Source organism: Alosa sapidissima, chromosome 14 (assembly GCF_018492685.1).
Source record: "Alosa sapidissima isolate fAloSap1 chromosome 14, fAloSap1.pri, whole genome shotgun sequence".
Classification (NCBI taxonomy): Eukaryota; Metazoa; Chordata; class Actinopteri; order Clupeiformes; family Clupeidae; genus Alosa; species Alosa sapidissima.
The window spans coordinates 20,973,147-20,984,930 of NC_055970.1; the positions used below are offsets into that span (position 1 = coordinate 20,973,147).

Here is an 11,784-nt window from a genome sequence, read left to right on the forward strand (position 1 = left end):
TTGAAGGACTATCAAATTGCCTACAGAGTCATTTGAACTGCCTGTTGATCATGCCTCTTGTGCAGTAGAAAATACAGAACAGACTCCCCAGACTAATGGTCAATCTTAAAAGATTAAGCTTGGTCTGGTGATAGCCAGACTAAAGTAATATGCTTGGTCTTGGCAGACTAGATCTGCTTAAAATGCCGCTGCTGCTGCTGTCTTTGTCAGAAGCAACTGTACCAACATACTTGTGACACTGCATAATTACTATACTGGGGGTTCGCAAAGAATTCGGTTGAGTGTGAACACTGAGCGCTATTCTCCATGTATCCTCATAGAGTCTAATCAGTACTGTCATTTTCCCACTTAAAAATATGGATATCTGCTTTGGTTCCCGACGTCAAGCGACTACTGATAGGACAGGGACACTTCAGGGGGTCAATCAGATTTGAGCTGGGGTCAGTGGCCCTGTGGCCCCGCCCCTAGAACCACCCAAGAGTGATTGAGGTTTCAGTTGCAACATTAAGCACTTTCATTCGTGGTCACAATGCTGTTTTATATGATCCTGGCTTTGGTGAGTATTATTCCACACGATAACAATTGATTGACTTTGTAAACTTTTGAGTTTCATGTCTAACTTCACCTGTGCTAACTTGTACAATGACAGAATCCATATTCAAATTCAAAGACAACTTTGTTCTAAGACAATACAAGTGCTCTTGATTTTTGTTCTTGTAATAATGCAATCAGGGCATGAACATTTCAATAACTGCCCAACTGGTTTAAAATTATTGCTTGAGGAACATTCTTCTTGCAGTTAATTTGTATGGATTTATGTTGCATCTTAACAACACTAAACTCTACGCATGCAACCAAGCAGTCAGTAGTTCCATTTTGAAGAAAGTGTATGTTAATTCTGTAGATACCTGACATATTTTACAGCATTGATTCTTAAACCTTTTGTCTGGCAACCCCCCAAAAAACAAACCATTTGTCTCGCAACCCCCTTCTCTTGAACCACATGAAATTAAGTTTCACTTTGGATAATGTTATGCGGCATTGGTGATGTGGCGCCATAGAAGACTGTGGCTATTGTTAAGAGCTTTGTGCGTGTTGGTGGGCCCTATGACCCCAAAGTCTGCCATGACCGGGCCTCAGGTCAAAGAAGTTTGCAAAAGGCTGGTGTACGAGACGAATAAATGTCATACCACTCATGTATGTTGGTAGGCTATATGCTTTATTTGATTTCAGGTGAGTCCGCAATCACAGAAAGAAAAAGTAGTTTGTTTGTTGGTAGTCTACATGTTCAAGCAGATTATTCAATTTTAAGTCACAGAGATTCTTTTTCTATCTTGCAAAACACAACACAGCAGTTACAATTTCACAAATCCTTAATTACAGATGCACAAATCCCATGTCACACATCACACATTAAAAACATATGCTCACATTTTTGCTACAATCACCGCAGTATATTTGGTGCAAAACACATTCACACCCTCGGTGGTTCCGCCCCCCAGTGTAAGATTGCATACATCTGTAATATGAACTAGGGGTTGCAGGGAGTGGTCACAGGAGTCCATCCTGATGTCCCATCATCACAGCCTGGACAGGACACGGGGCCAGCTCTGGTATATGAAGCACTTCTAAATGTCGAAGGTATTTCTGATGCTGCGTAAGCAAGAAATCACTGTGTTAAATTACTAGAACTGTTTGAGTCTGAATGGCGTGTGTGGGGGGTATACTGTATTACTGCATGTTAAACTGATATTATTTCATAACATTTTAAATCAATAAATGATAAGAAATAACATTTACTACTAACTCTACACTGTTTTTTTTTCTAAATCCTTAAACCACTGACCAGACGTTGGTGGGAATTCTAAGGTAAGTTAAGGGAACAACATTAACATATTTTTAGATCTGAATCTGTCACCAACAATTTTGACCCTCTCTTTTTAAAGATCTCAGGCATTCAGAAGAGGAGGAAGAGAGACTGGATTATTCCTCCCATCAGCTTGCCAGAGAACCTTAGAGGTCCTTTACCCCAAAAGATTGCTCAGGCATGTGTCTAAACATTTGACTTTTTTTTTTATCAGACCACCTTAGAGCCAAGAGGCAATAACATTGGGAATATGCTTTTTGCCCCTACTTATGTACAGTGTTTCCCATACATTGACTTATTTGTGGCGGCCCACCACAATATCAACACTGACCACCACAAAATGATTTTTTCAGGTTGTGCTAAATTGTGCTTAAATCTGGTTAACATCATAACCACGCTGTGCTAATTTGTAAAAAAAAAACTGTTGTATTCAAGTTAATTCTGCAAACCAACCACCACAATTCTGTGGGAAACACTGTGTGTATATCTAGGGCCCAAAAGTGGTAATCCATATGTTTGAAATGTCAAATTAGAATATTAAATCAGTTTTATGTGTCATACCATTTTCAGGTTAAAACCTCCTACGATAAGGAGGTGAGGATAGTTTACAGCATCACGGGACCTGGTGCTGACCAGCCTCCTAGAGACATCTTCACCATTGATAGAGAGACTGGACAGCTGTATGTAACACAGACACTGGACAGAGAGACACGGGCCAGTTACTTGGTAAGAGACCATTTCCGCTGTTTTAATGTAGCTGTAGAACTGCGGTGACACATGCCCAGTGGTCCAGTGTTGAGGGCCAGTTGAGATGACTGGTTAACATCCCTCAATAAGCTCTAAGACACCATTTGTGGGGAAAGAAAGATTCATCTGTCTTAATTCAGGTGGCATATATCAACAAGCAAGATACAAACAAGTGCAATGCAAACAAACAGCAATAAAACCCTCTTGTGTTAAAATGGTACATATGTGACCTACAGGGTGTTCATTAGCACACAATTTATACTCAATAATCCCGACTATGCTACCCTTTCCCAATCTCTGTGCAGGCTGTCCAATAAACGAACAGTATTGGGGATGATGTAATCAAAAATAAAATTTTATTAGAATACATTCAGACATACATAAATAAATAGACTGCGGCACTAGGATAGACAATAATCTGCATAGGCAACAGTGAATAGTTGTTTGAATACACACACGCAAACAATACGAGAGACACTTCACACCATAAAGACTGTGCACAAGCACACACACTGATGAGGCTACATTAGATCACACGACACACCTCACTCAGGTGGACACTGCAAACAAATCATTGTTATAAGAAAAGTTGCACACTGCCCTAAGCTAAAACAAATGAGAAGAGACGCAGACAAACATACATGACAGAGACAGACCGATAAAATGACAAATTATGGGCCTTCACTGATGGCCTGGCGTAGGACATTTGTGACACATAAACTCAGTCATAGGCACGGGGCGCACACACAATCAAAAGCACAACTATAATGTAATGTGTTGCTAGGTCAAATAACAAGCTCTAAATATTCACTATAAATTGACGTATAACTCGTTTTAGGTAAAAGGCTGCAGTCAGCTGGTTACGCATGAGCTGCCGATGCTCTGCTTGCTGAATATAAACACAATGGCATATAGAAGTCAGATGTCTGATTTTAAAGACAACAATTTGTACTACAAGACAGCAAATTAACTCACATTTTTAATTACCAGTATGGTTGAAATGTAAGCTGTATGCACTCGCCCTAGTTTCAACGTGATCTAAACCAGTGTGGATAACTTAAGAGCTGTATACACTCTCCAGCGTTGGTGTGGATCCTGTCTAGACAATGACAAATAAGAAAGTGTCAGAACTACAAGTACTCGAGTTATATCAACGAGGGAAAAGGAGTTCTCTTTCATCATCTCGTGCTTGAGATCCACCTATAGGAGGGACATCTGTACTCTCTCTGACATTGGTTTATGCCCCGTTCGAGCCTTGAGAGCATATATGGACAGGACAAAGAGTTTTAGGCAGTGCAACCAGCTATTTGTCTCCGGGGCTCCACCACGTGCCATAGCTAGAGCATATGATGTGAAGGGGCTACAGCCTCCCGAAGGCTTGAGGTCTCACTCTGCGTGGAGTATGGCTGCTTCATGGGCTGTGTTTCAGGGAATTTTTGTGCAACAGGTACTCGCAGCTATTTGGACGAGTCTGGACACTTTCGTGAGATTTTACCGGCTGGATGTTACCAGGACAGCGATTTCTCATTCTGTTCTGAGCGCTGGATCTGCTTGAGTCACATCTCCACGTTCGTTACACTACTGTCACTTCCCCCTTGGTCGCTACTAGCTCATTTTGGGTTGAGTAAGGCATTGCCCTGCTCGGCCATTTCTAGACTATGTGGGCTACTGTACAGTACATGGCCAATAAACATAAAACAACATTCCCCTGTCCACTGAGTGGGATAATATTGTGATTGTGCTTATCACTGGGAATGTGTCTGGCACCGCTGCCAAAGTCCTTTTAGGCAAGTCCCTCCACTCGGCAGCCATATTGCAACGCTTTTTGTGGACTTATTGGGCATCTATTTCGGCAGAAATGCGCATGCGCAAGGCTTCACGACACCAACCTTGCTCCAGTTGCGAGATCACAACACATGCCACAATGTCATCACAACACACCACGTGATTGGCTCAATGTATTCACAACACACCACATGATTGGCTCAATGTATTCACATGTCGACGTTTTGACGCAGAAGGTTTGTTAGTTTGTAACGCCAATATGCCAGTTGTAACTGCCATATTGGCGTTACAAACTAACCCCATGCATTTCTATAGAGGATTTTTTGAGTGCTGTGTCTCCTCATTAGAAAGTCTTTGCCGCTGCGCCGAGGGGACATCTGGACGTGGAGACCATCCAAGGCTGTCAGTGTCACGGTAGGCTAAAAGGCAAGTGGGGAGCTGTCCAGATATCTCCCATAGGTGGATCTCAAACACGAGATGATGAAAGAGAACTCAGTCTCCGGTTTACACAGCTGTCAAATCACCGTTTGAACCACACACTCTATTGTGCATCTTCTGACTAAAGAGCAAGAACACCTGGACTAATCAATTGGCACCTGAGGACAGGGCACCAAGCTGCACTTCCCGTTTCACCCATTACACCCGCTACACATAAACAGAGCAAAACTACAGTGCTTTTTAGGGACAAAAGGATGCATGTGATTTACAGGTTGTGAAAAAAGGGAATTATGGTGTCACATTATGTTGAACGTTGTGGGTCGTTAATGATCGACATTTCACCTACACTTTAATGAAAATATAATGAAATAGTTGATTGGGAAAAACGACAAAGCAAAAACGTATTCCTCCTTTATGAGACTATGGACTACAGAGGGGCTGTTCAGAAGCCCCTTGAAGATTTCACTTACTGAGTCTGAAATATCATAATGTCTGGTACTCACCCATGCTAAAAGATGTCAGGTTTATACAAGTCATTCAGGAAATATTTATCCTAAAGACAGATATTATCAATGGGGAACTTCATCACAAAGGAGGCATACTTCCTTCTACATGTGCAGCTGGTTACTGTTGTGTGCATGGCAAACTTGATCACATTTCTTGCAGGTATATTTACAAGAAATGTATTATGAAATATGTATCACTCATTGCCCCTGTACTGAAATTATATAAATAAAAGTGTAGTCTGGGTCTACAATGCTTTCTAGTGTTTTCTCTATTTCAGCTAGTTGTTCATGCCGTCAATGAACATGGAAATACAGCAGAGGAGCCCATGGAAATCAAAATAATTGTTATTGATCAAAATGATAACAGGCCAGTTTTCACACAAGATTCATATCTGGGAAGAGTGAGTGACGCTTCAAAAGTAGGTATGTTGCCTTATATCATTATATATCATATCAAAGCAGTAACCTCTTCAGTTGAAAGTAAATTACAAGCGTTATATGCATATTAAAGTGAAAAAAATGATTTAATATCTGAGGATTGTAGACATATAACCGTTTAACTGATATGGCATACATATGTGTACTCATATGTGTGCTGTTACATTTCAGGATTTGAGTTCATGAGCGTTGCGGCCACTGATGCAGATGAACCAGGCAATTCAAATTCTGATATCAGATATCAAATAGTCGATCAGGATCCACCACTGCCCAGCAAAGACATGTTCTCCATCAACCCTGTCACTGGAGGAATTAGAGTTAATTCTCCTGGACTGGACAGGGAGGTGGGTTGTTTTTAATCATATTTATGAATTGTTGTTGGCATATTACTGATATTCGATTTATTTATTTTACATTTCAGAAAATTACTAAATACACATTGGAGATCCAAGCTGCAGACGCTGAGGGTGATGGTCTAAAAGCAACTTGCAGGGCCATCATCACTGTAACAGAAAGAAATGACCAAGCCTTGGATGGAGATGGATCCTCTATTCCCTACACTGTGGAGCTCATGAATCTGGACTACTGGACAACTGAGATGAACACCACAGGTAAACACACCAATTACTAAACTTATGTTCTTAAGCATGACACAGTTCAAATGGCAGGCTCTGAGGAGAGTGCATTGTAAAGGGGACTAATTGCTACTAATTCAGTAGAGAATTTAAAATTGTTTTGTGTATTATTGTTACCGCTGTTAAAGGGCTGTTCTGTAACTTCACTTTTGTTGTCACATTTTTCTCTAAGGAGCTCCCCCCACAAATTTGGGATGCATATTTCACAACCGTCTCTTTGGTCTTTTCGCTAGTTCTGCCATGATAAACATCTAAAAATTTAAGCAATCTTATAGCTAGCTGGCATGGCTAACTGGTGCTTGAGGGGGTTCTGTGTATGTCGAGAGAATTTTAAGCGTTTTGTGTTTCTCGCTCGTTCTCGCTTCTCACTGGACTTTTTGATTCAGAAACTGCCGGGACGTTAGTGCAGATCTTGCAAAGCTGGTTTTCCGCTAGGAGACGGTAGGGGGAACAGAGAAAGCCGCCATTCTCGCCACAACAGGTCATTTAACCATCACAATGATTTCTAAACTATTGTAGCGTTCAGTCAACGGGTTTATTAACACGAAAGCACAGAGTGCAGGCATAGAACACAGCGGCCCGTGTCAGGCCCAGAACCGAAAAGAGACAGAACTTACTCAACCCAATTCCTATATCCCCAGGGGGTCCGCCCCTTCTCCCCTGGCTGCCAACCATCAGTGTGCCCAGGGTTATACATAGCTGATTGACAGCCAGTCGCTACACTATTTTATTACGTTGAAAATGTTGCATAGGGTGCCTTTAAGTCGACTTAATGTCTTGTGTCTTCAATAGCTAAATAAAATCTGTCTGGATACATATTACATAGCCTATATGACATTTTAAAAACACATAGCCTATACTAACAACAATCCAAACATTGACCTGTATACATAATGACTGTGTTTGTTCTTTTATAGATACGTTCGGCATCTAGTCATAGCCCAACTGTTATGGTTACCGCCCCTTTAAGCGGGAAGCAAACTTCTATCAGGGGGAAAGCAATAGCTTCAATTGAATGTAACATAATGGAGGTGCACCTAAATAAGTAGAGAAAAGACCTGAACAAGATTACATTTTTCAGCAAACATAAATAGAAAAGTCAGAAGAAAAGTTTGGACTGAATGTAGATGTCTCTGTCAGCGAGCGAGGAACCAAAAATGCCCAAGTTTTGGTATTTCCAGTAACACTACCATACAGAAAAAAATATAGATTTTTAAGTGTCAAAAGTTAAGTGTCAAGTGTCAAAAATATATTATCAATTTCTAATATTTACATATATTTCAAAAATGTTGTATTGTATAATTTTGTTTGTGTATGGATGTGGATTCATTCTAGAACATATGGCCAGATTGTAGCTTGGTTTAGCAAGGTAAGCGTTATGCCATATGACACCACATTCTTGTTAATTGCACCTTTAGTTGTGTCTGTAACACATAAAATGTGTTAAGCACTCCTTTTGTTCGGACTTCAATTCCTGAATATTTGGAAGCGTAGCCAGCACGTACTGAATTTCTTCATTAACTTCCGCCATTGCCAACCATACCTGTCAACACTCCCGTTTTTCCCGGCTACATGTTAAACAGATCTGTGACCTCCTTCTGATTATTTTCTCAGGAGCTGTTTTGAAGCTAAAACCAACTCTAAGAGACTTCAACATCGTGCTGAGAGTCTGTGACAGTGGTGGACTTTGCAAAAACAGTACGATCTTTGCCCAAGTGAATGATGGTAATTGTGTTATCAAAGGGTCTTTCTGCATCAACAAACCCTAAAAACAATTGTCAATGTCATTAATGTAGCTTTTGCTAAGTTCTGACAAGAGACCTGTAGCCAAGGCTACTTGCCTCTAATTCAAACTGCTAGCACAATGAGGTAACTAATGTACATGTGGCTCATTCCCTTGCAAGTTCCTCAGCTCTTCCCCTGTATATTTCAAGTCTGTGAAAAAAAATGACATTTCCACTGAATTGCTTCAATACCACTCTTACTTTAGTCATTTTAAAAAACACCCTTTTATCTGTTACTCTGAGATTTGTAGGCCTATTGGCAATTTTTAAATAATTGCATAACTGGTTTCACATTGTGTAAGAGGCTTATTTTTCTTATGTTGTACGTACATGTATTTGTCAGTTTCCATTAAAAACATGCCCAAACATCCCTACACCCGAAGCCCTGTGTCAATTGTCATACAGTTAAGAACAAAATTATTCATACCCCTGGCAAATATTGTTTCAGTGTTGATTTTCTCTTTATTGATATGTTTGTTCTGACTGAGAATGACACTACCACATGTCAAAAGGTTGTAAGACAATGTGGAATCAAAAAAAAGAAGCATTTTCATATTTTTTAACATTTTTATGAAAAATGGCGTGTCCAAAATTATTCATACCCTTTTTAAATAATCAATGGAAACATCTTTATTTGCATTCACAGTCTCAAAATGGTTCTTATAATATTTACTGTACCAAGCCTCTACAAGCCTCAACATGTCTGCAAAAAGTTAGTTTTTGCATTAATGTTAATATATGTTTTGCATTTTCATGCACTGGTAATTCCTCGGGCATTGACATCCACTCAGTAAGAAAGCAAGGATTTTTTTTTTGCAAGACACTTTCTTTGATACTTTGTATGTTTAGCCTACTGTCTGAGAGTGCAGGAGTTGTAGAAATGATTTCATGTGGGCTACAGGAAACCATTCCTCACTGGTGTGACAAAAGGTGGCATGGCAGGCTATGCCACCACTGTTGCAGTGCCTGTAGCCTCCGTTCACTCTTTGACTTTTTGATGATTATGGGGGTTTACACAAAGCAGTACGCAGGCTTACAGAGGGGTGGAAAGATATGAGAGTTGAGAAGAAAATGATGGCTGAAGAAAATCAATGGCTGTGGACGAGTGCAGGTCAATGGCACAGCTCCTCTCCATTAGAAAGGGCCCATGTTAAAGGAGCAGTCAGCGATTGTACACAATTTCAAGCCCATAGCATTTTTTGTCACGTTCGGCAAAAATCTCCTCACAACCACTAGCTGTCCATTCTGTGACACTGTAAAACCCGGTATCTGTAGGTAGCCCAGGCTCTGAAAATCGGAAACAAACAAAGTGGGGGCAGCCTGTCCACCAAACAAAAGCAAAACCATGCATGGAGTTTCTCCAGGAATAATGAAGGGAGGGGTGAGCTACCTCTCTGGTGTGTTTCGTTTGGTCCTTGGTTAAAATATAATGCAGACATCCCAAGTCTCCCGGACGTTCCGGGAGTCTCCCGCATATTGATAGCGGCTCCCCGATGCCCGCAAATTAGATAAAATCTCCCGGAATCTAGAGCGAGCGAGCAAGAGCGCGCACGCAAGACCGAGACTTTAAATCACGTATGCATCTGAGTTTAGCGCGCACACGACAGAGAGAGAGAGAGGGAGGGGTGGTGCGCGTGTGCCTGAAGCAAGACGCATCCTGATTGGCATGTTTTGCTAAATCAACCAATCAGTTTTCAGTGTAGTCAGGCTTTTATGTCTTTTATCCTGAACGAAATTAATCAGTTCAGTGTATCTAGGAACAGGAGCGTCATGGCAGAGTCAGAGTGCCCCCAAAAAACGAACATTTAAGACCCATTTCACATCAGACCACACGATGTGTAGGCCTACCCTTGTCTGATAAGAGTAAACAATAATGATACTGTATGCTGCACTGTTTGTAACAGTGACTTATTGCCCATGGCAGGTTAAATGATTGCAAAAGACATGTTGAGGTGAGTTGAACAAATGTCATTTCATGTGCATATTATTCAGGCCTATACTAGATGGCTAGTTGCCAAGGCTACATGAAAAGACCAAACTACCAAAATCTACATATTTTATTATCAAAATTCCTATCTATAGGCCTTCCTTATTTGGTGTACTGACTATACATTATTGAACAAACATTCATCTGTATTTCAGTATCTAAGTATACCTATAGGCTACAATAATTATTGTTTTATTATTATTATTTTTTTTTTTTTTTTGGGGGGGATACCTCCCTGAAGTGACTTTTTGCAGGTTGGGATGTCTGTATAATGTACCTTATGTTGGACAAAACTGTCTGCTAATAAATTTAAATATAATCATAAACAAACGTGGCTTCCTGCACAATCGCTGACAGCACCTTTCATGCACCTAGAGGTTCTGGATACCAGTCACAGACATCCATCCTGTGAGCTACAGCAAGGCTGTTTGCCGGACAGATTGTCACCTAGAGGAGACCAGAGGCTGTTCATGACGTCCTGCTGCCACGGGAGTTCTAGTCCTGCCTGGTTACCAGGGAGATGCAGCCCAAGCCCAGTCTGACACACTCTAATACCCTAGCTCTTCATAGTTGTATGCATTGCCTAGCTATAAGCAAGCTAATTCGTTAGCGTAAATGTATGGTCCCTGGCCTAGCAGCTAGCATTGGCAAAAATTAACATGGCATCAAGATTGCTACAGTATATGAGCTTTAAAGCTACTTCAACTACTGAGTCCATTCAAATTATTTCCAAAGGTGCATAATGAACCACCTATAGACCCCTTCACGGTCCACGTCACAGAAAAGGTGTGTACATGTCAAGGAAACTTCAAGAAAAATGCTTACTTGTTTTACTTTTTTGCACGTATACATGCTGGGCTTGTCAACCAGATAGCCGTATATGTCTGGCTAATGAATCTCTGGCTTGCTAACGTCGTCTACTCATTCTGTTATCAGCTCAGGATCAGGCAGACAATCGCCATTAGCTAAGACTAATTTATTAAGGTATGATTTGTGATCCTTTGGTAACAATCACAGTTCATACCTTGACAGCTCAACATACCGGTCTATTAGCTGCACCATTTTTCTGACCCCATGCTGCGCGCGCACCCAAGCAATCCACTCAAGCAATGTGAATACCGAACTTCCCCTGAGATTGGGAAACAGCTGATAGAGCTGCTCACATATGGTGTGATTTAAGAGGGCCTCAGCCCCTGGGCCTCTCCAGTTGTTTTAGTTAAGAAAGAGAATGGTCAAAGGAGATTTTGCGATGACTACAGGAGCCTCACAGTGTGATGGAAAGACTCAGCCTCTGCCACAGGTAGATGGCAAACTGGATGCACTGGCAGGTGCTGTGTGGTTCAGACTTCTCAAATGGATTTTGGCAAATCAAACATTCTGAAGAGTATCGTGGAATTTTTTTAAAATGTAGTACCGGTTGGGGCCTTTAATCAGTGTCAATCTATGCCAATTGGTCTATCAAACTTGCCCACTACATTTCAAAGAATGATGGAGCTCGTAGCACATTTGAGGAGTATCTTACCAGCCTTGGGGAAATGTTTTAAACTCTGGCAAGCAGAGGTTTTCACAGAGAATTATTCCTACCGATTCTCTGGTT

General features: G+C 41.0%; 1 protein-coding gene across 2 annotated transcripts; it reads left to right on the top strand.

The window, feature by feature from the left end:
- Positions 1-405: 405 nt before the first annotated feature.
- Positions 406-8,574, top strand: LOC121682094 (cadherin-4-like). Of its 2 annotated transcripts, none has more exons than XM_042062109.1 (9): positions 406-556; positions 1,536-1,641; positions 1,850-1,869; positions 1,947-2,045; positions 2,438-2,593; positions 5,622-5,766; positions 5,953-6,125; positions 6,203-6,392; positions 8,031-8,574. In XM_042062109.1, exons 1-9 carry the CDS (start codon positions 530-532, stop codon positions 8,183-8,185), a joined length of 1,071 nt encoding a protein of 356 aa, XP_041918043.1. In that variant the 5' UTR covers positions 406-529; the 3' UTR covers positions 8,186-8,574. The 2 variants fall into 2 exon arrangements, with proteins under 2 accessions (XP_041918043.1, XP_041918044.1); XM_042062110.1 differs by having other exon boundaries at positions 482-556; positions 1,545-1,641.
- Positions 8,575-11,784: the final 3,210 nt, after the last annotated feature.

Bases quoted from the DNA above. Each gene is read 5' to 3' on its own strand.
- LOC121682094 (XM_042062109.1), top strand. From the start codon at position 530: ATGCTGTTTTATATGATCCTGGCTTTG. The intron at 557-1,535 runs GTGAGTATTATT...AATATGAACTAG, and splicing joins TTTATATGATCCTGGCTTTG to GGGTTGCAGGGAGTGGTCAC. The intron at 2,046-2,437 runs GCATGTGTCTAA...TACCATTTTCAG, and splicing joins TACCCCAAAAGATTGCTCAG to GTTAAAACCTCCTACGATAA.